Source organism: Glandiceps talaboti, chromosome 8, assembly GCF_964340395.1.
Source record: "Glandiceps talaboti chromosome 8, keGlaTala1.1, whole genome shotgun sequence".
In the NCBI taxonomy this organism is placed as follows: Eukaryota; Metazoa; Hemichordata; class Enteropneusta; family Spengelidae; genus Glandiceps; species Glandiceps talaboti.
In genome coordinates, this window is record NC_135556.1 from 27,006,366 (window position 1) to 27,033,458 (window position 27,093).

Genomic DNA, 27,093 nt, shown 5'->3' on the forward strand with positions numbered 1-27,093 from the left:
GCATTTTTTCCTGGAACTTACAAAAGTAAATGAAGGATGCCAAATCTATCATATTGATGAGCCCTCGTTTAAAAATAAAGTAACTCACTGTTCCGATTGCACAAGCTGAGTTTATACATTTATACATCCGTGGGCCCAATTTTTGCTTGCTGTAATTTTTTTAAGTATAATATATGTCTGAAAATGTCCCTGAACAGCAATAAACATTTCCAACAATGAATTGCAATATCATAGATGGCATGATTATGTATCGACATTAACATTCTACTAGAATAGTTGAATCGAGGTTTTGTGGTTTTGTGTAAGTATTTTTAATTAAATAATAGATTCACTAAATGAGCTTGTGCCCTCTCAAGGAAAGGTGGTTTCTCATTTAAATGTAAATTCTCCACAGGGAATGATGGATAACGAAATGTAATATTGCCTGTTGTCATTCCCCATCGAGAAAATACGTATTTTTCCGTCATGTAGCGATGACCATGCTTTACAGCATTTTCGCCCTCTTTATAAACACTGCATTCAGTCGCTCCTTCTGGCTCATAGTAGTGGTATGGCACGTCCGATCTAGTTTGGTTGCTGTAGAAAAAACACGAGAATTAGTGAAAGATGATACATCGGGTTTAGACCGTACGTTGTACATGTTACGGTATTAGAGTAAACCCGGAAATAACGTTGAGTTAGGATGATTAGAGCGCGCGCGCACGCGCGCACACACACACACACACACACACACACACACACACACACACACACATACACACACACGCGCGCGCAAACACACACAATACATACATACATACATACATACATACATACATACATACATACATACATACATACATACATACATGCATGCATACCCACACACACTCATACATACATACATACATACATACATACATACATACATACATACATACATACATACATACACACATACATACACACACACACACACACACATACATACATACATACATACATACATACATACATACATACATACATACATACATATACTAGTACATACAGTATTTTTCATGACAAATCAGAAGCTTAGTCAAAGCCAGAGTCAAAGCAGCTGGTGCTTAAAGTTATATTTATCATCAGTTTTGCTGGTGGGGCTCAATGATATGAATGATATTATCACTACAAAATAATGTATATAGGTGTGTATTATGCTTGTGAGTTACAGTTGTACAATTTAACCAAACATAATATATATACAGTGTAAGTATATAGTACATGCAGTGTAAGTATATAGTATATGCAGTGTAAGTATATAGTATATACAGTGTAAGTATATAGTATATGCAGTGTAAATATATATATAATATAGTGTGTGTGCGTGTGTATGTGTGCGTGTGTGTGTGTGCGCGTGTGTGTGTGTGTGTGTGTGTGTGTGTGTGTGTGTGTGTGTGTGTGTGTGTGTGTGTGTGTGTGACTTTAAAAACTGTCCTACATGTCAGCTATACAACTAGTTTTATTTGTCTGAAGAATGTGGCCTGGAAAAGATACACGTATCCTCAGACCACTATAGAAAAGGGACTATACAATATAGTTACTTTGAAACGGTAAATTGGAAACGAATGCAACGTTTGGATCTGTCGACTACGGACCTTCATGATTTCGATCATTGCGTGATTAAGGTCCATAGTAGACAGATCTAAAGACCACATAATTCGTTTCAAAGTAAAGTTGTACTGTCACATTGATGCTTGTATTAACCATGAACAATACATTCTCCGTCTGATATGAGATATATCTCTCTATATGTCAAAACACAATCGAAATACGTCGCATAGTTAGAGTTTGTACTTTGTAATGATGAAATGAATGATAGGAAAGTACATACCTACAGAAGTTAGCATCTACCATACCATATAATGTAATATGGTCACATATTCTTCTAAGCAATGTCATTGTGAACCATCCTGTTGTTAACCACGAACCAGAAGTAATTCTAAAACAAATACAGAATGAGATGTATCAGTCAAGCGCAATTAATATATTATGGTAATAATAGAAACATATGCGATTGTCAGGTATGTAGATTAGTGATAAAAGAGACACTTATCTTACTTTTACTGTGAACTCTTTAAAATGTGTTTTCTACAGCCAGGGTCGAGATTTTCGCGGTTAGCAGGCTTGTGTGTGAAACACTAAAGCTAGCCCAGACATATACTATCATATAGTAGCCTGAGTAAAGTAATTACAAGTTAATTGTAATTGCGAGTAAACGAAAGAGACAACATTGTTGATTGAGATGCGACACTCTGAATCATCGTCGTAAACCGATAGCCTCTTTACGGCAGTGCTAATTGACACTCTGAATCATCGTCGTAAACCAATAGCCTCTTTACGGCAGTGCTAATTGACACTCTCAATCATCGTCGTAAACCAATAGCCTCTTTACGGCAGTGCTAATTGACACTCTCAATCATCGTCGTAAACCAATAGCCTCTTTACGGCAGTGCTAATTGACACTCTCAATCATCGTCGTAAACCGATAGCCTCTTTACGGCAGTGCTAATTGACACTCTGAATCATCGTCGTAAACCGATAGCCTCTTTACAACAGTGCTAATTGACACTCTGAATCATCGTCGTAAACCAATAGCCTCTTTACGGCCGTGCTAATTGACACTCAATCATCGTCGTAAACCGATAGCCTCTTTACGGCCGTGCTAATTGACACTCTGAAACATTGTCGTAAACCAATAGCCTCTTTACGGCAGTGCTAATTGACACTCTCAATCATCATCGTAAACCGATAGCCTCTTTACGGCAGTGCTAATTGACACTCTCAATCATCGTCGTAAACCAATAGCCTCTTTACGGCCGTGCTAATTGACACTCTGAAACATTGTCGTAAACCAATAGCCTCTTTACGGCCGTGCTAATTGACACTCTGAATCATCGTCGTAAACCAATAGCCTCTTTACGGCAGTGCTAATTGACACTCTCAATCATCGTCGTTAATCAATAGCCTCTTTACAACAGTGCTAATTGACACTCTGAAACATCGTCGTAAACCAATAGCCTCGACTCTTTACGACAGTGCTAATTGACACTCTCAATCATCGTCGTAAACCAATAGCCTCTTTACGGCAGTGCTACTTGACACTCTGAATCATCGTCGTAAACCAATAGCCTCTTTACGACAGTGCTTAGGTCCAACACAAATGCTTGCGAGACTCAGGGCTGGCGAGACTGTTATGAATGTTTCCAAGTGATGATATGATATTTTGATGTGCTTTTCTTAGTGGCCACTCTACTGTTTTCTTGTGGTTACCTAGTGATGGACGTTTTAATATTGGTTTCTATTGTGGGTGTTGTATTTACATGTAATAGTCTAGTTCCTGACGACCATGTTCCGATTTTACTCTACGTTATTTTCACACAAATCAGGAACGGCCGTCAGGAACTAGACTAGTGTCGCATAAACAGTTAATTACTACTGTGGAAACCACTCTCTAAGCTGATCAAAATCGACATAAACTAAAACTAAAACGTTGTGATATGTTGATATAAGCACAAACATAGAAGAAATCTCTTCCTTGTCTGTACTTGATATAAACTATTGAATGGACATTGTGTACTCACAAATCTAAGGGTGGCGTTTCTAGTGACTTCCGTGATCTTGCAGTGTATATTTTGGCGACTTCCAATTTTCCACTATTTATATTAGAGGTGGTTTATATCGGCACAGCAAAGGCAACCACTACCACTTACTAGTATGCAATCTACTACATCGAACAACAATCGTTTTATGTTGTAGGTATCTTAAATAGTCAGCTGAAAGTTTGGTTTCCACAGAAACTAAACCTACCTATCTTTAGTAGTTTCTATCTTGAAAGTGTGTTCCACATATTCATATTGTTTCTTGGTCAGCATATAAAAGGGAATATTTGGGTTTTCCTTTGCAAGTTTGGAAACGGTACTTAAGACGACTCCGGAACTATCCATTTCATTTGGTGGGCCCCAAAGTACTATGATGCCATCCAACAGTTTTTCATCGATACTCAACCCATTGACAGCGGAATGTGCGACAAATCGTATTGTCGTTTTTGTCCCCACGTCCGCTTCGTAACCAATAGTGGGCGCAAGGTTCATCCGAACGACACACTGTGTTGCATCAATTTCACCACCAGCTTCTGAGTTTAGTAGCCGACCGGATGATGACACCAAAGCACAGTGACTGCAGTGGAGCTGTAATACCTTTGTAGTAGTTCAAATGAAACATTACACAATATTAGGATATGACTTGGGATATTAAATCAGGAATGTAGGCCTCCACATGTATATAAATAATTTACTCTGTGTGTGTGTGTGTGTGTGTGTGTGTGTGTGTGTGTGTGTGTGTGTGTGTGTGTGTGTGTGTGTGTAGCGTTGGGTTCTTCTGATCATACATACATACATACATACATACATACATACATACATACATACATACATACATACATACATACATACATACATACATACATATCACCAGACTATATTACGCATATTATGTGTTAATATATACAAAGCGGTTAATAGATAACAAACCCAGTCATAGTGTAATACAGTAGAACATCCTCTATTACCATAGTAACTAAATATAATTTTATTTTATTTTATCATTTTATTTTATCATTTTATTTTATCGTGATATCATCACGTTGGTACATTGTCTGTTTTAACGTATGGTGACAGACAGTGACAGCATTTTACTTGAAATATCAGGATTTCGTTACAATGACATACTTCAGTGTTCGATATATCATGTAAATTCCTATTCATGGTCATCAGCTGTTACCACTAGGTTTTTACAAATGTTCAAATGTTGTCAAGACAGTATTATAATCGACTTATCGTTATACACCATATGACACCATAATGAATCACAAAACAAAGAATACGAATTATGCTATATTTATAATGTAATATCATAGACACAGTGGTTGTATTTGGAGGTTCAAATAGATATATAATGGTCATTTCAACAGAAACGTAAAATTGCCAATTAAGCACCCCCTCCCCGGCCCCCAGAGAACAAACAATCACTTTTTTCCCGTATTTAAAATCCTCGGCCTTTTCATTTCATATTTAAAATCAACGATAAGGAATGTTGATAATTATCCCTTTCATGTATTTAGGTATTACATGTAAACTCTGAACATCAAATACTATACTATTACTAATAATGTATGTATGTATATAATATCATAATAAAATGGGTACATACCTCTCGTTCATCTAACGTTACATACTGAAATGGGTCTTGCATTATAGGATCATGGTGGTCCGTGAACAAGATGAAGTAAAAGTAATACAGCCCACAAATGAGAGCACAGAAAGAGACCGTTCTACGCTTCATGACTGCTGTTGTAAACGTCAACTGGGTTTACAGTACAGGCTGTAAGTCCTGCAAGTTGGACAAAGGCACAAATGCAAGGTCCAATCTGATTTAAAGGATGCTAATAACCTGTAATGGCTATTATTGCCAGATGTTTGGGTACCCGCTATTTTCACGAAGCGTACATTCAATATTTGTTTTCAATGAAAAGAGAAATTATATCCAAATAAATTTAATCAATAAACGAACCATGGGGATAAAAAAGAGAAAAAATAAAACCAGAAAAATTATATCAATAAACGAGCCCTGGGGATGAAAAGAGAAAAATTATATCTAGTAAATGTAATCAATAAACGTTCCCTGGGGATGTGAGAAAAAGCGCGCGCGTGTGTGTGTACAAATGTTCTCGTGTATGCGCTGAATCAGAATATAGATAGAATTCTACATGGAGTATTGATACGTTTATTTGTGGTATAAGAACCACGATATTCATTTTTGTCTGCACTGAAGCAAACTGTATTGTATTGTAATGTAATTATGTCACACTGCATTGTATCTAATTATAATATAGTGTATTGTGTTGGATTGTATTGCTTTACATTGTATTGCTTTGCATTGATTTGTAATGCATTACATTGTGTTGCATTGCATTGTATTGCATTGTGTTGTATTGTATGTCATATTAACACAATCTATTTTTGTGTTTTTATTTTCTTACCTTTTTTGATATTTTTTTGATAAAAATGCATTCTGCAAACCAGACCTGATATTGTTTTCTGGACACCGTGATATCCTTTTGACAGCGAATCTTGGATAACAATTATTGTTTTGCAGTCACTTGTAATGTGTAGGTTTTAACAGATATAATCAAAATTTGAAGATCATGCTGTAAAATTTATCACATTTGCTATTAAAGAGAATAGCACCCGAAAATAGATCAGGTCGTGTTATATGCACCAGAGATTACTTGCTTGCACCAGTGTACCTGTGTGTACTCCTGGTACTAGTATTTGCACCACAGACAACTAACTAGATGTGTTAGTTGTCTGTGTTTGTACACAGTAATACCTTCGGTAAGGACTGTTGTTCCTATATCCTTTAGTTATCATCAACTCATATACTGTTAAAAGTTAGATATTCACGAAAAATCATTAATCATGCAAATGGATCAATGGAATTAACAACTGCATCACCAAGCAATCTTGGACCTGTGTGTTTTGTTATCATTGATGCATGTGCAATTTGAAGCTTGCATACATAAGATATTGACTAAAACCAAAAATCATTAATTATGCAAACGAGTTCTTTTATTTTATTGCAGAGAAATAGAATGAATACAACTGTCAAAAAATCCATGAAAATTAAAAAAATTATCTTACAAATCCTTTATGCGAGTTGTGTTGCTATGTACACTATGTAAATAACTGGTATTTAACATTTATACGATATTCATTTTGTTCAGATGATTGGTGATGGTGATTGATCAAAAGGCCAAATAATACTTTAATAAATTGAACTTGAGTAAAACATTTTTATTTGTAAATCAGTGATATAGACTTAAATTAAATAATGTTATGGTATGTTTTACAATGTATCTTACTCATAAGTATGCAATTCTTTGATGTTTCTCTCCTTGAGATCATAAATTAATTCATAATAGACGTTTTATAGAGCACTCACAATCAATGTACTCAAAAGTGCAGTAATAGAATATACAAATATATTTAAATTAAACAAGTTGTTATACTTTGACAACTCCCTGTAGAACATTCAATCCTCAAGACACTTAGGGACGGTCACACAATGTCACACAAGCAAACTTCATTCATTTGGTGTGTGTGTGTGTGGGGGGGGGGGGGGGTCTGGTGTCAGTGCAATTGCTGAACTTCATTTTTGACGGAAAATTTTCACTCCTTCAATTGAACAGCTTTAAAGTTGTATTTACCAATTGAGATGCTGATAAGTTGATAAAAATTTACTTCTAACATGAAATATGGTGCTGGGTTTCTGGTAGTATGTTAATGTGTTTACAGCCATGCATTTACATTGCATCGATCAAAGTGGTGTGACCGCTACAATTTTCATCATAGTTTACATCATATATAAATGTTTGATGTTGCATTCGTTTAGGGGAGGGGGGAGGGGGTTTTGACCTAAAAGAAAAATGTTCGTTTGTTGAGCTTGTGCGATATTGTGTGATCATCCCTTAGAATCTTGTACACTCTCAAAATAGGGCCTTCACAGTTTATTCAAAATTATGTTTGCGTAAATAAATGTAAATGTTAGAACAATGCTAGTACTTTATCAAGCTTCAAAACTACTCATTAGTATCAGTTACCATTTTCAGGGGCTTCTATCACATTGCTGTTTGTTTGAACACTGCCCTCTATTTTGAGAATTGGATACATCCATGCGGTTTGATTATATACTGCCCTTACGTCAAGAATTTAATGTGGCCATTGGGATTGTCTGTATACCGCCCTCTACATTGAGAATGTAACAAATCCAGAGTTGTTCATCCGTATACTGTCCTTCTCTTTGGGAATTGAACACCTCCAGTGTTGCTTGTCTGTATACTGCCCCCCCCCCCTATTTTGCGAACTAAAACATTCGGTATCATATGTCTGTATACTGCCCTCCTTTTTTGAGAACTTCACATCCAATGTCATTTGTCTGAATACTACCCCCCCCCCCCACTTTATTTTGAGAACTTAACACACCCAGTGTTGTCCCCCCTATTTTGAAAACTTAACACATCCAGTGTTGTTTATCGGTATACTGCCCCCCCCCCCCCCCTATTTTGAGAACTTAACACATTCAGTGTTGTCCCCCCCCCCCCCCCTATTTTGAAAACTTAACACATCCAGTGTTGTTTGACTGTATACTGCCATCTTTGTCCATTTCATGAAGTATGTCACTTTCACTGTTTTGCAGTTCATCTTTCTCTTTCTTAATGCGCTCCCTTTCACTGGCATAATCTTTGGCTGTAGCCTCCCCTGTGTCCCTGGCTGCTCTTTTAGCAATGGCCTTAATTCCAAACTGTTTGATGTTGACAACAGTAAGTCCAACATTCAATCCAGCATTAAGACCATCCTCTGTTACTTTGGCAGCTTCAGATCCATACCTAGCAACAGTAAATATATTGTCATTCACACCTAGCAACAATAAATATATTGTCATCCATACTAGCAACAGTAAATATATTGTCATTCACACCTAGCAACAGTAAATATATTGTCATTCACACCTAGCAACAGTAAATATATTGTCATTAAATTTTCAAGTTTTAAAGCTGTGCTGTAACTGGGGTATTATTTTTTCAATCAGACAATATTTTTAAGTTTAGTATATTTCTGAATACCTTACAGAAGGTCAAAGACAACCTCTACAACTTTAAAAATGAATGTTTTGTTTCTCAGATTGATGTGATGTCTTCTTTTGTACTTTAATGATCATTACATTATAAAAGTACTTTTATTATCATGTGTATAAATCATAGACCCTGACTAGGGTCTATGCATAAACTCCCTCCTCAGTGTACTATACACATCACGAGTACTAAAGGCAGTGTGTGTGCTGGGGGAGGGCCTTGCCAAGTATGTACTTTGGGAGGGGCTAAAGAAAGGTGTAAAGGCAGTGACCAGAGAGTGGGGAGGGGATGCTAATAAAAATTTTAAGTCTCTAAAAGCAGGCACTTGGGAGGGGTGGGGGTCAGTCTACTAAATACAAATAGTACATAACGTCAGTGCCTTGGAGGAGGAGGGGAGCTAATAATAATCAAAGTCACAATAGTTCCTAAAGGCAGTGTCATGGGGAGAGGCTTATATTAAATAAAGTAAATAACTTTATATTATCAAAACCATACAACCAACTTACTTGTGGTCTACTGTTTCAACTGTTGCATCAGATACATTTTTTGCCAAAATTTTGGCAGCTTGTTCAAGGCCTATAAAGAGAGTACCAAAACCTGCAACAATAAAATTGAGAGAGAGAGAGAGAGAGAGAGAGAGAGAGAGAGAGAGAGAGAGAGAGAGAGAGAGAGAGAGAGAGAGAGAGAGAGAGAGAGAGAGAGAGAGAGAGAGAGAACAAACAATTTCATTTCGTGATAGTCAAGATCAAAATGGTTAAGAGATATGGTTGAATGTACATGCACAGATGCACACATGGATAGACACAATTCCTACAGCCCCAGTCCTATAACCCCCTCTTGACTGGTTTAATTGTGGATAAACATTACCTTTGAAGCTACTAGCTGTCACATGAATTACTGTAACTCATTCCCCCCCCACCCCCACCCCCACCCCCACCCCCACCTATCACTTGAAGATTTCATACATGCACAGATACATCCATGGACAGAATCCCTTCCTACAACTCTCCTGACTTCATAAGTGGAGGGAGAGGGGAGGAGGCTTAATATTTACCTCTGAAACCACTGGCTGCCACATGGATTACTCCATCAATTGTATCATTACCCTCCCCATCACTTGAGGATTTCCAGGACTCTGGTAGATATTTCTCCCCTTCTCTTCGGACAACTGGACCAACTTTGTCTGCAATCTTTTTACTTACGTCACATAACGTATCAACCAAAAATTTACTCACCTAGAACAATAGATAACATTTCAATAACAAAAAATCTATGATACACACTCTCCTCAAAAATACAAATCAATAAACTATGACATAAGCGATCCTCCAAATATATACAACCTGACTGAAGGAAGTCTTTAGAACATAACTGTAGAATATAAAGTTTAGGAATTGAAATAAACAGAGCTCAAACTTGACTTACTGTAACAGGATTGTAGTGAAATAAAGACCTAACAAAACTTGACTTACTGTAACAGCCACTCCTGTAGCTTGCTTTGCATATTCAACACCTTGCTGATATTTGGGGTCAACCTCTGTGGGTTTCTCTTCTGGTTGTAATTGCTGTCGTAATTTGGAAGCACCTTTATGAACTAATTTACCAGTCATTGTTGCTCCCTTACCCAGTCCCCATGATATCCATTCTGCTCCTATCAATCAATCAAAAGAATTTGTATTGTGGCAAAATCCAATACGATGTAAAGTAACAATAACGTAACTATAGTAACAATAACATAACTATAGTAACAATAACGTAAATATAGTAACAATAACAACGGACTAGCCAATCAGTTTTCAGGTTTCCAATCATCTATGTGTTTATAAAGTGTATACACTGCCAAGAAACAACCCTTGTAAGACAAACCACTGTCATAAAGTACTAGAGTTTGCTGTCATGATACATATCACCCTGAAAGGTCTTTAGGCTTTTACCTTGAAGCTCAAAGTGACTGTCAAATCAGACTGTAAAATATGTTGCGTCACTCTGCCCTCACTGGCCTGCTCTAGCTATCTTTGAAACGGGTTGACTGTGTGAGGGCGCTGTCACAGCATAACTTACTGCCTGTCAAATCAGACATTACCATTATCATCAGTTCATTACTAATGTGTCAATGTGTATTTGTATCTATGTATGTGTGTGTGCATGTGTGTGTGTGTGTGTGTGTGTGTGTGTGTGTGTGTGTGTGTGTGTGTGTGTGTGTGTCAGTAGATACCTATCCAATAGATAAATCTAACAGTACACAATACAACATTATGGCTTACATGGTAGACAACAATACCCACATAGTAGTTACCTGTAGAAAGCCCCTTTGATATTGTTGTGCTCCACTGTGGTAGATCTTCTTCTGCTGGTTTTTCTTCATCGAATTCTGTAATTTTGTAATTGGTTGAACTTTGTCGTGTACCAATCGGAATGGCCACAGGATCAGTCTGAGTGGTACTTCGTGGTGCAACTATTGCTGAACTTTGTGACTGTGGTTGTCTTGGCACCACTGGTGCTGTCGGTGGTTCTGGACGTCTTGGTGGTTGTGGACGTCTCGGTACAGTTGATACTGTTGGTGGTTCTGGACGTCTTGGTACAGCTGGCACTGGTGGTTGATCTTCATGTTGAATTCTCAATGCAGCCAGAGAAGTCAAAACATCTTCAAACATTTGTACCTGTGAACTATGGGAAATAGAGCAGACATTCCAAAGTTAAATAAATTGGAGATAAAGACCACAAAATTCAGAAGACAGGATTCCTGACTGGAGATATAGCTACATTGTTTAATAGTAGGAAAAAATGGATCCAAGCTATGGAAAAGTCATGATAGAAAGACTTCTTACATTAATATTGATATCAACAGTTTGGTTGAATGTCCTTACATTTGTATCACCCTTGAATTTCATTCTATAACATTATAAATTTACTATAGTTGATGGAAATCCTTTGATTGTGTTTCTAATAAAACTATAATTTTTTTTTTTTTAGTGCAGTCATGATGACATGTGTGAGGTAGATGTCGACTGTGTCCTTGTCCATAAGGCAATAACAGTAAAATGTCACACCAATAAGGATACATAATTTGTACTTGTCACAAATATTTCTTTAAAATGCCTCTGGCTGCTCATGCTAGTCTGTTGACAACATCAAAATATTATTTTAACTTTTTATAACAACCGGGCAAAGTTGAGTGGTTTTTAAACTATTACAATTGACCATATGAATGAGGATTGGGTATTTATTTTTAATTTTTAATTTATCATGGCTTCCAACTTGAAAAGGCAATGTGAAACAATGGTGACCAAGTCTGTGTTTCTGAGTCAATACATTGCAAAATGCTAAACATGTGTAAATAATTTGGCTTGGTCAATGTCGTTTCACATTGATTTTTCCCCTAGGAAGCCACAATAAAATTGTTTTATGAATTAAAAATCCAAAATATATACCCAATCATCATCCATCATAAATAGCTGTGCATAAAAAACAGTAGATAGAATTAATTGATACTTACCTGTGTACATGAGGAGACAGAATGACACCAACATAGGACCCTTTCTCTGGTGTATTGATGTCTGGAAAGAGATAGGCACCTTCCAAACTTTTCAATGCTGGTGATTGACGTGGTAATAATGGGTAGACCCAGTCACTGACTTGTATGAATGCTGGTGGTTTATTGCTATCTCTTCCTGTTTGCCCATCCACAAACTGAAATATTCTGAGAGGTCCTGGTGCACTGGGAGCACTTACATGACCATGGGGATTAAGAAAGTATAGTTGAACTCCTTCTTCAATTGAAAGTATTTGTCTAGCATTGGCCTCAGAGTCCTCATAAGATGGAGGTTCATCTTCTTGTAGTATACTGTCTGCAAGTGTTGCTTCAGCTTCTAACTGCGACACATATGAGTCGTCATAGTGATTCCTTGATGCTCCACGTGCTGCACCTTGTGGCTGTGGTGCAACTTGTGCTGACTGCTGTGGTACAACTGAATTCTCACCAGACTCTAGAGCTTCAAGTCTGGATTTCATTTGTCGTGCTGTTTTTTTCATTTTAGATTGCAAGGCCCTAGCATTGTTCCAGTTGTCACCAACACATTGTGGCCCATTGGACGGTACTTCTAACCCTTTGATTAAACTTCTAAGTCCTTTGGAGTAAAAACTTATTGCTAGATCATTCATTCCCTGTTCATCATATGTCAATGCATGCTCAATGAGAGTGTAGGCTTCATCATGGTGTTTCTTGATTGCATCTACACCCTCAGAAGTCACTCGTGCTCTGGTTTGTCCATTGTATACCACTGGTCTTGCTGTTGGTTGCTCCATACTGTTCTGAACAAAAAATGATGAGAATTTGGAATTTTGTCTTAAACAAAACCAGCATTCTGATTGCATCCAAAATTTGTGTGACTCTGTGAGTAAATTTTTCATTTGTAACTATGAACCCAAAGTCTACAAACCTTCAGTCTTCCAAGAAAGGGGTAAATGTATTGTAGGTTTTGTTAAATTCATAGCTTGCTGTATGATATATTTAAATAGAGTAGGTTCATCATCATCACATGATCTAGCAATGACGTCATGGTGGATATATGTATCATGGATCTAAAATACATTGTTACTAGTATTTATATCTGTCAGTATGTTAGTCCTACTTGCAGATGGAGACGATTCTGACAATGTCCCTTTCTTTTTAAATTTTTAAAAGAGACATTCTGGTAATATCACTTATCATATCAGAATGGAGTCCCGTACAGTCCGTCTGTGGTGTGCAGGACAATCATTGGCAATGGCATCATTCAGAACGTATGGTGAACGACTAGTAATAATATGAATATTATCGGTGACAGCAGTACTCTGTGTTGTATAATATTCTTTCGATAACAAATGATCCTCTTACCTTGATAACACTTTCAAGACAACGGCTCCGTCGTCAAAATACCTGACGCACCCCGAGTTTCTCCTGTGTATATATATCTCCGTATGAAAAGGTTGAGCGCCCGCTAGAGGCAACCTTTGACCGCGGAACACAAAAACCACTGTAACTTGTGGGCTATTATATAATATTATTTTTTATTATTTATTACGTATGTCAGCAGCAGTCTTGTAAGTTGTAAGTTGAAAGCTGGCATATGAACCAATTTTTATGCGTAAATACAGATAAGGCGATTATAAGATACTATTTTGATGACAAGACGATAAAATAATAATAATTATAGCAAAATTAGGGTAAGTATAGCCCACAAGTGACGGTGTGCCCTCAGCTGACTCATCAATGTGATTCCCAACAAATTTCACAATACGGTATATTGGTCATGGCCAGTTTAAAGGTGAACCCAACTCCCAAAGTCGTCATAATAGGAGCAGGAATAGCGGGTCTATCAGCGGCAAAGACACTCATCAATAATGGAATAACAAATGTTAAAATATTGGAAGCCACAAGTCGCATTGGAGGAAGAATCCAGACTCAGAAACTTGGTAAATAATAATAAATAAATATGCAATATTAATATTTAAAAAATTATAACTTACAAGAGTGAAAATGTTTATTTATTATATACATACCGTTATATGAAAGTTATATAAACACCATTATTAACACTAACATGATTATTTAACAGTTTTAAGTTGCAGTTTTTGAAATTATAGTGGTATTTTCATGTACTATGTACATGCATAAAAATGATCTGTCATTGTATCAAACTAAGTCTTATTCATTCATTTACATATGTCTCAATTTACACACACACACACACACACACGCGCGTGCGCACGCACGCACGCATGCACACACACACGCATGCACACACGCACACACATAAAGTAAGGAATCATTAAGTTGTTGTAACTCAGAGTTTCATTCTCTAGTGATATCAATTGCAAAAATGTGAAACTCCAAGTTACAACTTGTAACTTCCAAACAAGGTACAAGTGCATAACTTTACAAGAGAGAGAGAGAGAGAGAGAGAGAGAGAGAGAGAGAGAGAGAGAGAGAGAGAGAGAGAGAGAGAGAGAGAGAGAGAGAGAGAGAGAGAGAGCTAGAATCTTCAGTAGATAATAATGTTGTAATGTTGCTACATTGAATATGTATTTAGTTGTGATTTCAATTACTAGTACCTTATAGTGAACCACATGTAAAAATGACAAAGTTAACTTAGTGTTGTCATCTGAGTATATGCATAATTTTGTATTGTGTTGCAGGGAATGGCATTATTGAAATGGGTGCCAACTGGATCCATGGTGTATTTCAAAACCCTATTTTTAACCTTGCACAGGAAAACAAACTCTTTGACAGAAAAAATCCACGCTCACATATCGGCGCTCAACATTTTTACACAACACAGGGAAATAAGATTGATGAATGGATAGCACAGTCAGTGAGAAAGGTGTATCATGAATTTTATCAAATGGCTGAAGAGTGTTCATCAAATGATACTGAGTGTTGTACCGCCCTCGGTGGCAGTGTGGGACAGTTCTTGTGGAAGCAATTTAATAAGTCAGATGACAATACTAAGTTTTCTGATGAGGAAAATAAATTACGGAAAGCAGTTTTCCATTGGTTTATAAATCTGGAATGTTGTATTAGTGGTTGTCATTCCATGGATGATGTGGCTCTACAACCATTTGGAGAATATACAGACTTAGGGGGAGGAGATAGAATATTACCTGGTGGCTATCAGTCACTGCTTGAAGTTATTCAAGCCAACATTCCAGAAGAGAATATCTTGATGAATAAAGCTGTAGGATGTATCAAATGGAATTGTACAAATACCACAAATGCATTAATTTCTGAAAATGATGATGCAACAATACTGAAAGAATATGAACCAGTTATACTTGAATGCAAGAATAATGAAACCGTCACAGCAGATCATGTCATTGTAACTACCTCACTTGGATTCCTGAAATACAATGCCCACCAACTATTCCAGCCCCAACTGCCAGCAGACAAACTGCATGCAATTCATGCATTAGGTTATGGAACTGCTGGTAAAATATTCCTGGAATATGAAGACATATGGTGGGATAAAGACTTTTCCGGTTGTCGTATAATCTGGGATAAAACGATTGATGTATTTTCAGGAGAGGAAAGTGAACAAAAGGTATATGTTATTGTAACTATGGCAATTTACATGTTACTTTAGATATGGAGATTTAGTTAATGTTTGTGTTCATATTCTATGTGGTAGTTTTTACAAGAAGAGTCAAGTCAATCAAGCCATACTGCACTTGACATTTGTTTGGTCATTTGCAGATTTCTCACAAGGGTTTATGGGAAAACTTCCTCTGATGATGACATCACATTTACTACAATCTCTTTGTATTTGTCATGGTAGATGTGATGTCATCACCAGAGGAAGTTTTCCCATAAACCCATAGCAGGAATTATTCAAATGGCCAAACACGTGCCCAAAATGGCCTTATACATGTAAAGTGCAGGAGGCCTTCTTTACAAGATTTTTACGAGATGATTATGTTACCTAATATTGTGTAAGTTGATAGCAGCAATCACTACAAGTGAGTGTACTAAAGGCAGATGAAGTTTGACTGGACTTTTCTCTCTGTAAGTTATTTCCCATCATGGTAATACACACTACGAATTCAAGAGTACCTTGCACTGTCTTCAGTGCAATCACAGACAAGTAAGAATTGTCTTCAGTGCAACACAATACTTTGAATGAACAATGAAATATTGCAACATATTGATACATTACTGATATTGTTCTAATACATTGACATACATTTAGCCTTTAAATAGTAGTCACAACATTGCCTAGACAGTGGCAAATTCCAGAAATTACAACAAAATTTATGTTAATCTCTCTTTTCCTAATAATATATAGTTTTAAGTCACTACTGAGCACAATTTTATATTCAGTATACCATGTAATATTTCTTGCAGTGAACACTGTACTCAAAACTATTATTATTACTCAAGTAGAGATGAATCTGAAGACTTGGAACTTTGTTGTAACTTAATATTCTCTCTGTTTGATGTTCAACCTGACAATTCCAGTAACCAGACATTTCCATCTTCTTTTATCTATACTACTTGATGGTTAATGGAAGCAGTGGTACCATAAGTTATATCAATTCACTGTTAATGCATTTTGTCCAAATGCCTTGTACGCATACATGGCAGGCCAGGAGTGTCAACACATGGAGACATTGTCACAACAAGAAGTTGCTACAACTTGTACAGGTATGAGAGTCATTATCAATCTGTTTATTTAAATATATTGGTAACAGTCCAAAGACTAGTAGGCAGTGTGTGGGATACTAGGGTACACCACATACATAGTAGGCAGTGTGTGGGATACTAGGGTACACCACATACATATTAGGCATAGTGTGTAGGATACTAGGGTACACCACATACATATTAGGCACAGTGTGTGGGATACTAGGGTACACCACATACACATTAGGCACAATGTGGGATACTAGGGTACACCACATACATATTAGGCACAATGTGGGATACTAGGGTACACCACATACATATTAGGCACAGTGTGTAGGATACTAGGGTACACCACATACACATTAGGCACAATGTGGGATACTAGGGTACATACATATTAGGTTTAGTGTTTTTCCCATAACCCAATCTTCTGTCTTATTTATCACTAAGAATTAACAATAGTTTTAGTTACATAGTTATAACAGTATTTCTAAAGGACAGAACTATCTGATGTTTTTTTTATCTAGCCATTTTGAAGAAATTCTTATCCAAAGGAGACATTCCAGAACCAAACAGGGTAATACAGACATCATGGTACAGTAACCCGTACACCAGGGGGAGCTACTCCTATGTGGCAGTAGATTCAACTGGGGAAGATATTGATGTACTTGCAAAACCATTGCCTTACATTGATCAGGGTTCTGACAAAACACAACAGGTTTGTCAACTTTGAAATTTGTTTCTGAATAACAGGAAAACACACCATATCGGGTAGTGAAAATGTCTAGAAGAGTTCTTGACATATTACTTTATGTAGGCAGTTTGTTGTAATTTGTGTTGGTATAGAGACAACCCAAACATTGAAGTTATTGAGACAGTTCTGTCACAAGTTAGCCCTGGTAACTTTGAAGGATGTCAGACATAGTTATTTTTTGTTTGTGTTTCAGCTCAAAGTACTATTTGCTGGTGAAGCAACACATCGTACATTTTACTCCACTACACATGGTGCCTTGCTGTCTGGTGAAAGAGAGGCTGATAGAATCATAGCTCATTACCAGAGCTAGTGTGTCACCAGGTCATAGGTCATAGGTCATTGACAAATCCAGCTTATGTCTATGTGTATGGTGCACACACTAATACACATGCATTGTATTTATAGTTTTCAAAGCATATGTGCACAAAGGCAGTCATTTACAAGTACATATTCATGATAGCAGGACGTTTTTGTTTTACGACATCGGGGATGGACAAATGGTACGACAACAAATCCTGGCAATTATGGAAAAATCAACAGCATGGGAATCAGCGTATAGAATACTTGGACTGAAAGTCACAACAGTCCTAGGGCATTGAAAACTGGCTCACAGAATTTGTTTATAACCCATCTGTGTGTATGTTCTATTTGAAATAAACTGTTCCATGAACACTAGATATGATTGAATCATTACAGGGCATGTGTAAAGCGTTAATATTCTAAATGGTCGTTATAACGTATGAAATTAAATTAATGTTTTTTCATATTTTGTTGTTGCAATAGTTCTGAGGCTACGGGAAAGATAATGACTTTTAACAACTTGTCAGCATGGGGTATTTGTAAACAGACATGCTGTATAAATAGGAAATAGAATGTCATGCACTATATACTAATACCATGGAGGTATAATGTCCCCTTATACCTCCATGCTAATACACACCATGTGTTCTTACATACTAATAGTAATACACAGTCAACAATGGAATACACAAACAATGACATATGTGGTTTGAAAAGTGTTATTTTATTTTTCGCCATCTCAATGTCAGGCATGTGAATTTTTTTCTTTACTTTTTGGTGGAACATTTCCAAGCCAATAAAAGTGTAGATGATTAGACCAGTGATGGTAGTGATTGGTGGTGGTCGTTTGTTGTCCTTCACACTTCCCTTGAGATGTGTTGCATAGTTGTCAGTAAGTCCCCTTCTACACCCGGTATGCTCTCGGCTCTCAGCAGTGCAAAGAATAACATTAAAACTGAGTACAAGATAATCACTCTTGTTCAGTCAATACAGTATGTAGATTTGTAGTTCCTAGATACTTGTAGATTTGGAGTTCCTAGATACTCACTTATAAAGTCCAAAGTTTATAGTTGTGTCAGTATATTGAGAGAGTCCACATTGCAGTTTGGCTAAACAATTAAAACCAACTTGGAACAGCTGTATGATTTCTGTTCTATTGTTGACTACACATTTAGGATAACGGTTGAACAACCAAAGCAGCTAAAAACTAAAATTGACACTTCAATATTGCAAAAATCAAGTTGAAACGATGGTGAACATGGTGATGGAAACTGGGCTGTGACATGATTTTATGTATTATCAATACAAAACACTCTGACACGGGGTTCTTGAACTTAAAGCACTTTGATATAAGGCACCACCAACACCAAGCACTTTGATGTAGGTACCACTGACATCAAACACTTTGATTTAGGCACCACCAACACAGAGCACTGTGATGTAGGTCCCACTGACATCAAACACTTTGATGTAGGCACCACCAACACAGAGCACTGGGAGTTACATACCACCACCAACATGAAGTAATTGTAGAGTTCAATTTCATGTTCACATCCCAGCTTCCTCTCACCAGTTGACCAACTCAAGTACAAAATCACTAAATTACTAGCATTCTACAAGTACTTGTCAAGATAACAGTTAACAATTTTCAAGTCTTTTCTTAGGTTAGTTAGTGTATAACGTGATCCATCATACTTCATTCAACACTTCAGCTTTCCTAACAATTCAAACAGGTTAAAAAGTCCAAAGCAACATCAACCAAAGCAAAAACATAATCGACTCTGAAACTGCCAACTCATACTCAGTAACAGAGTTTACCAATAATCATTTAAAACTCACTTAGCAACTCTCAGGTTTTAAAAATAAATGACATAATCGGTTCTAAATTCAACACTGTCACTGTGCAAATAGAACAATGTGCAGCCTGTGACAGAGATTGAATATTAAGGTCAAGTCCAGTATAAAGAATATGAACCCATGACTAAAGTAGTAATACAACATACTACAGCTGTGTAACACCATTAATTACTGTCTCTATTTCAGTGACTATAACTACATATTGGAATTCATAAGGATCTACTCTGATGTATTGTATGACACGACAGTGTTCCCCTTTGACAAGAGAACAGACATACTGAAACCCCCCCCCATCCCCTCGTCATTTCTGAGCACCCTCCCTGACAAAACAGATTCCCCCCCCCCCCCCCATCACATACCCTGTCATATCTGACAACCCTCAGAGACCACAATTCTTCTTGTCATTTCCAGGGTAACCTTTGACATTAAATTTCAGAATACAGCATTTACTATAACACAACAGTTAGTAACTCAAGACAGTAATAATTCTAGTATTAAAAAGTTAATGCATCAATTATATAGGTGGCTGGGGGCATTGGATTTTAAAAACTCCTAGGACAAACCCTACATAATATACTGCATGTTATATTTCTATCAATCAATGCCAAATAACAAATTTATTACCAACATATAGATGGTTGGCATAGCGATAATTTCTGTTTGTAAATTAATCACATTTGTACATATTATTGTCATTGCAAACACGCCTTGCTCTACACCAGTAGTATGTTGTTTAATCATGGGTTCATATCAATCGTGTCTTAGTTAGGATTATCTAGGTCATCAGCTGGGTTAGATGTATTCCACACTGATCCATTCATGGCCTGGTTACCACTACCAGATGGTCCCCAGATACTGGTACGGAATGAATCAAACGGATCAAAGGTCCCAGACACCTGTAACATCAACAACAAATTGGTAAGGATTAGAATTTCAGTGTGAAATACAGTTGTGTGGCAGAGCTATAGAAAATACTTACATGCAACTAATGAATGGTACTGTGTTATCCTTAAGGTCAACTGATATGATGCATGATATGATTGAAACATTGGGTTTAATTAACACTAGTACTAATCCATACTTCTATACCATTTGCCCAATCACATACTGGATGGTACAAATGTTGTATGTAACTGTGTTTGATGATATGCTTATGGACTGAATATATTCTCTCTCATTTAGACAGATGTTAAAAGGTTAATAATAAATGATCTGTCAAGTGCATGCCAAGCTGTACACATTTGAACAGAAAATACAAGATTTATACCATGTTCACTATATATCTAATACAAGATAACACACATCTATGTAATTCATTCTCCAGTGCTTGAAATATTAGTAAAAAATTTCAGAATCACAAATATTTCCCCTGATTTTTCATAAATTACACTTTCTCATGTATAATTATATTTTTCTTAATTCATCCAGAAAATACTTCTGACATGAAGATTTGTCAGTGATCACCTCTGACTAAGACTCCTTAGGTGATTCCTATTTTTCTCGGCTGAACAAAGCAAAACATTAGGGAATAAGATCTAAAGAGAGACCCGAACGTTTGTACTGAAATGTTGACCAACCTCTGGTTTCTGAGCCGAGCTGTTAGCACTGATATCCAGCAGGGAACTATCAGTACTGCTAGTGCCAGTTGTCCAGATAGAATCAGACGTCCAGATTGAAGGTATTAAATTGTTATCACGGGATGCCTTGGGTGTATCCCATAACTGACTTCCTTGAAACAATGCCTGAAATCATATCACATATATGAAGTCTTGTCAGATCACTCAAATCATATCAATAGATTCATTACATATCACTCAAATCAATGAAGTCTTGTCACTCAAATCAATGAAGTCTTGTCAGATCACTCAAATATCAAATCAATAGATTCATTACATATCACACAAATCATATAAAATCAATGAAGTCATGTCAGATCACTCAAATCATATCATATTTCTCTTCTGATGAAATAGGGAGACAAAATATCAGATCAGATAACTTACTGGTTTGTTAGGAGTAGACTGCTGTGTAGGCCATGCCTGGGTTGATGGATGTGGACTGGGTCTGCTAGTGGTAGGATCCCACAGCGCACTGGCACCATTACTAGAACTCACACCAAATCCAAACCACTCACTAGCATGACCAGCTGTGCCATCAGGTTTCTTAGCTTCCCACATAGACGATGCACCAACATCTACAAATTAAAAATGTAATACACATATTTCAGAGCTCTCAACTGGGATTATTTGAGTCATATAACAAGTGAATATTTATTGACATTATAACCAATATTTAAAGGCACAGTGTATAAAATTTGGGTAAATCTGAAGTATTCATGTTCGTATTTTTGAATATATTTTCATGACCAGCACATATGATAGGTAATAAGTTTTATTTTCATTCATTCATTCAGCTGTTTTTGAGAGATATTCATGTACCAACAGACAGATGGACTGACACAAGCATGCACGCACGTGCGCACGCACACACACACACACACACACACACACACACACACACACACTTGAAATAATTCTTTACGATAGTGAATGTACAATCAAACTGATCACTCAGCCTATGTCACTTACCATCAGTGAATGTGAAACGAGAGTGTTCTTCCAGTGGGCTAAACATGGCGGGTGTTTGTTTACGAACTCTGTTAAAGTTGGTATCGGTACCTGGTGTCAATGGCACACCACCTGGACTGTTAGGTGAAGATCCACTGCTACCAGTATCAGATGAATCTAACTCTGCACCCATCCATGATTTCATAAGTGGTCTATTCTTAGTCCCAATGGTACCTATGTAACATATATACAACAATACTATCTTGTTAACAATACTAAACAATATTATCTTGTCAAACGTTTCATTTACAATGACAGCAGCTTCAAGTCTATGTCATATCAAAAGAGACAGACATACTTTATCTCATAAAGGAATCCCTTACCATATTTGATAACAATCTACTCATCACAGACATGATTGATAGAGGTATGATTCTCACTTACTAATGCTTAACACATGAAGTAACCATGGTAATGACTAATCTTGAACATATGAAGTAACCATGGTAATGAGTAACAATTAACAATGAAGTAACCATGGTAATGAGTAACCATTGACAATGAAGTGACCGTGGTAATGAGTAACCGTTAACAATGAAGTAACCATGGTAATGAGCAACTATAAACACATGAAGTAACCTCTGGAGTAACCAAGGACCGTGAAAATGACTAAGTATAGTAATTTCCCAATAGAAGAAAAGACATGACATCAAAAAGTGTGATAACTTACCCGGATGTTTATGTTTGTCACCAACTGCAGTGAAAGCTGACTTGGAGGCTTTACCCGGTGCTGCCAATGTCTTGTTCACTTTACTTTTTTTCTTTGTCTTGCCAGTCATGTCTGCATTGCTGGTACTGCTAACCACACTGCTGTAGCTGCTGCTGCGACTGCTGCCACTCAATGCAGTACTTGCAGCTGTCATTGCAGTAGGATGGACTTGAGAGGGTTTGTAGAAATAGTTGTCAACAGTTAGCAGAGGGTCAGCTTCCAGTGTTTGGATAGCTAACTGTTGTAAGGCATCTAGTGTCAGGATGATAAGAGTGAACACATGCAGTATATTATAGTGGACATCATGCACACATACGGTAAGTACAGTCGTAAGTCAAATATTGACATGCAAGTTACAAGTGCAAAAACTTTCAAGACAAATATATCTGTGGTTAGTCCTTATATAAGATTTGACCTCAGATGCTTTTTTGATGGTTTTTGAGATTGTACACAGGACCAGTGTGCAAAAATGCTTAATTCATAAACACCACAATCATGTATTTAGATTAGTTTGTATATAAAATTTAAATCTCAGGTTTTGAATTTGAACTAATAGACTATACCCCTAACAATAATCATTTGTAAGTTTGTTTGTTCAGTTGGCATGCCATGGTAAGTTTGTTGGAATGACATGCTTCAACTCACACAAAAAATATCCTAAGCTGTAAGACTCAAGGGGAGTGAAAAAAACCTATGACTTAGTGAAGGTCTCAATTTAGTGAGGGACTAATTACATTATTAATAAACATGCAATGGAAACATAAAATGAACATGTATCTTGGAACAAATTTGTTATACTTACTATTGGCTTATAATCATTGTGGTGTTACATATAAATGGTTATATCAAATATGAAATTAATTATTGATTGTTTTAATGCCAACTTCCAAAATGAATTGTACTAACTATCCATAGGGTTAACATGACATGACAATGTTTATAGGCTAGTCATGAAGACAAATGTAATCAGTGAATATGTCAACTGAAGGAAGTGTGAAAGTATACTGTGGTAGTATTGATTCTATATAAAGTCTGTGATATTGATCTTGGTTGAAATTACCACCTGTCACTATTACAGCACAAAAATATACTAATAAAACCAAAGAAGTATTAGATTTCTTACCATTGTTAGGTACTGGTTTGGGTTGATCCCACAATGGTGGTGGTGATTCCTTGTCAATATCACTACTTCTATCACTGCTACTTTCACTAACATCCACAGACTTAACAGTAAAACCAGACAGTGATGCGGTAGTTTCTAAAAAATAAACAATGATAATACACATATTTACTAAATGCAAGTCAACACATCAGGAACCTAATTATGTTGATACTCAAAATCAGCCTATAAAATGAAAACACTCCAATGTGGTCAACGAAGTACAGCAATATAATATACTATTACACATGTTACATAGTCTTCTAGTAATGCATTCTTTTCCATTGTATCGCATACATACATGTAATTACTTGCATTGATGTATGTACATTATATTGGTGTACACACTGCAGTGCAATACTGAAAACATTTTTGTATACATGTATGTAATGAACTATACATACAGTGTTCAATGTAAGTGAAAGACAGACTTGTATTTCCATATTTATTGCTTCAGATAAATATGTATAATAATAACATAATGCCATGATGTGTCAGTGCTTATGTTGGGTGTTTTCACTTCACTCATGAAAGTACTGCTAGAGAACACTGTATGGATGATACCTTGAGTGTGCCACAGTAGCACTCACATATCATGAGGTGTATCATACACTGAGGACTAGCCTGTAGAGATCTTTGGCTCTTACCTTCCCAAATATCATGCCTGGCATATTTGCTAGATTTCACTGCAGCGACATTCAACCCCACTCAAAATGATAATTATGTTTATATATTATATAGCCCAACCCTTCAACTTCATTCTAACCACATGATGACACTACTGACATCATCTCACAGTGGGAAAATTTAAAACTCGGTAAGAATTTGTGCATTCTTTGTGGCTGAACATTTATTTAAGTAAGCCGTCACTAGTGAAATACCAGGTATGGTAGGATAAAGGTAAGAGCCAAAACCTACCACATGACTGGATTCTAAGTTAACTGGAGATCAATATTTACCTTTAATATTCCTCTTCATGGCCTTAGCTGCAACAGCTGCAGCAACTGAATGAGGAGAGGTTGGTCCTTTCACTTTACGTCCTTTACGTCCTGCCTCCAACACTGTGGTGTAAGGCAGCTCTAAAGTACTGCAATATTTAAAGTCATCATTTTACAAAATCAGTTCAAGAATTTTAAGAGAACAAATCAGAACAACATGATGTCAAGAGAAAAATGCACGACATTTGAACACTTAACATTTATCATTCACAAAATCAATTTTAATAAATTTTAAGATAGGAACAAATCAAAACATGATATTGAGAAAAATGCATGAAACTTAAGACACTAAAAAACAAAACCCGATAACTAAATTAATATTGAAAATATTTTGAGATTAAGAACAACCTCAAGTCAATGACAGAAGTACACATTATGAACATCTCTCCCCCCCTTTCTTGTAAATCTACTTTTCTCGAGCTGTCTAAGTAGCACTTTTGTAAAGCACTGTAAAACTACCCAATGTCTGAAGACATCAATGAATCTGTTATGTGTATACTAGATGTGTATTGACATGTATGTGACAAATCATGCCAAGTGTGACTTAACTAATTCAATACAGTATTCAAGTCACAGATTCAGTCACATCTCTGAAGCACAACAAGTTTTTATTTTTACCTTGGTCGTAAAACGTCACCATTAAAGATAGATTTAGGGTCCACTTTGCTACTCTTTCGTGACTTGGACTTGACTTTGACGTTTTCAAACCTTTTAAGGTCATCAATATCAAGAATGTCATCTTTCTTCAATTTGGACTTGTGTTTGGTGGTTAGTTCTGAGTACAGGACACCAACATTGTCTTCGTCGTAATCGTTCTTTACATTGAAGGGCTAAGTTTAATATAACAAAAGTGAAATAATCAATATTAGATGTAATATTGAGACTACTTTCACAACAAGCAGTGGTGTGAGTAACTAATCAGTAGGGTGAAGTTAAATGAGAATGTCAAGTTGACTGACGGGGGGGGGGGGGGCACTTACTTTCACAAGTAGTGGTGTGAGTAACTAATCAGTAGGGTGAGGTTAAATGAGAATGTCAAGTTGACTGACACAGGTGGGGGGGGGCACTTACTTTCACAAGTAGTGGTGTGAGTAACTAATTCGTAGGGTGAGTTTGAATAAGAATGTCAAGTTGACTGACACAGGGGGGGGGGGGCACTTACTTTCACGAGTAGTGGTGTGAGTAACTAATCAGTAGGGTGAGGTAAAATGAGAATGTCAAGTTGACCGACACAGGTGGGGGGGGGGGGGGGGGGGCACTTACTTTCACAAGTAGTGGTGTGAGTAACTAATTAGTAGGGTGAGTTTGAATAAGAATGTCAAGTTGACTGACAAAGGGGGGGGGGGGCACTTACTTTCACGAGTAGTGGTGTGAGTAACTAATTCGCAGGGTGAGTTTGAAAAGGATGTCTAGTTGACTGACACAGGTGGGGGGGGGGGGCACACTTCTATACTAATTACTCATTTTTGAACACTCCCCCAAAATTGCACTGTGTCTTACATGAAGTATAAATATTAGTATATTTGACTAATTTCAACTGACAAACTTTACTGAAACAGTGACACTACGATGTATTACAACATAAACTATGTATGTTCATCATAGAAGCACTAAGATTCATACACAAGTTCTCTTCTTCCACTTTTGATTGAGAAACAGACATGTTTGAAACAAATCTGAAAGAGTGGTTTGTGGAACATAGGATGAACGACAAACCAGCAATTTGCCAACACATTACTAAAAGTGGCCATCAACCTCCACAACTACCTCCAAAATCAGTTGAGATCATTGATAGGAACCAACAATCGATAAAAA

The 27,093-nt window shown here is 36.8% G+C and overlaps 4 protein-coding genes across 5 annotated transcripts in view; 1 reads left to right on the forward strand and 3 right to left on the reverse strand.

Annotated features, from left to right (window-relative positions):
* Window positions 1-311: 311 nt before the first annotated feature.
* LOC144439446 (alpha-N-acetylgalactosaminide alpha-2,6-sialyltransferase 6-like) lies at window positions 312-5,259 on the reverse strand. The gene is made up of 4 exons (XM_078128733.1): window positions 5,233-5,259; window positions 3,832-4,220; window positions 1,856-1,963; window positions 312-576 (listed from the first exon to the last, which is right to left on the reverse strand). The coding sequence occupies exons 2-4, from the start codon at window positions 4,113-4,115 to the stop codon at window positions 312-314; spliced, it is 657 nt and encodes a 218-aa protein (XP_077984859.1). The 5' UTR covers window positions 4,116-4,220; window positions 5,233-5,259.
* A 2,920-nt stretch (window positions 5,260-8,179) lies between these two features.
* LOC144438891 (spartin-like) lies at window positions 8,180-13,669 on the reverse strand. Of its 2 annotated transcripts, XM_078128111.1 has the most exons (8): window positions 13,590-13,669; window positions 12,694-13,024; window positions 12,210-12,639; window positions 11,010-11,380; window positions 10,186-10,364; window positions 9,768-9,948; window positions 9,220-9,310; window positions 8,180-8,467 (listed from the first exon to the last, which is right to left on the reverse strand). In XM_078128111.1, exons 2-8 carry the CDS (start codon window positions 13,016-13,018, stop codon window positions 8,185-8,187), a joined length of 1,860 nt encoding a protein of 619 aa, XP_077984237.1. In that variant the 5' UTR covers window positions 13,019-13,024; window positions 13,590-13,669; the 3' UTR covers window positions 8,180-8,184. The 2 variants fall into 2 exon arrangements, with proteins under 2 accessions (XP_077984237.1, XP_077984236.1); XM_078128110.1 differs by having other exon boundaries at window positions 12,210-13,024.
* A 335-nt stretch (window positions 13,670-14,004) lies between these two features.
* Window positions 14,005-18,311, forward strand: LOC144439447 (peroxisomal N(1)-acetyl-spermine/spermidine oxidase-like). The gene is made up of 5 exons (XM_078128734.1): window positions 14,005-14,167; window positions 14,891-15,792; window positions 16,760-16,892; window positions 17,402-17,592; window positions 17,822-18,311. Exons 1-5 carry the CDS (start codon window positions 14,005-14,007, stop codon window positions 17,936-17,938), a joined length of 1,506 nt encoding a protein of 501 aa, XP_077984860.1. The 3' UTR covers window positions 17,939-18,311.
* Window positions 18,312-20,137: 1,826 nt separating this feature from the next.
* Window positions 20,138-27,093, reverse strand: part of LOC144438845 (transmembrane protein 131-like) — a 37,447-nt gene continuing 30,491 nt past the window's right edge. The window contains exons 28-35 of the mRNA XM_078128034.1: window positions 25,897-26,108; window positions 25,240-25,367; window positions 24,245-24,379; window positions 23,083-23,373; window positions 22,374-22,586; window positions 21,789-21,979; window positions 21,363-21,527; window positions 20,138-20,681 (exon numbers count right to left, since the gene is read on the reverse strand). Of these exons, the coding sequence (XP_077984160.1) occupies window positions 20,547-20,681; window positions 21,363-21,527; window positions 21,789-21,979; window positions 22,374-22,586; window positions 23,083-23,373; window positions 24,245-24,379; window positions 25,240-25,367; window positions 25,897-26,108 (1,470 nt within the window). The 3' untranslated portion in view covers window positions 20,138-20,546. The remainder of the gene's footprint in view (window positions 20,682-21,362; window positions 21,528-21,788; window positions 21,980-22,373; window positions 22,587-23,082; window positions 23,374-24,244; window positions 24,380-25,239; window positions 25,368-25,896; window positions 26,109-27,093) is intronic.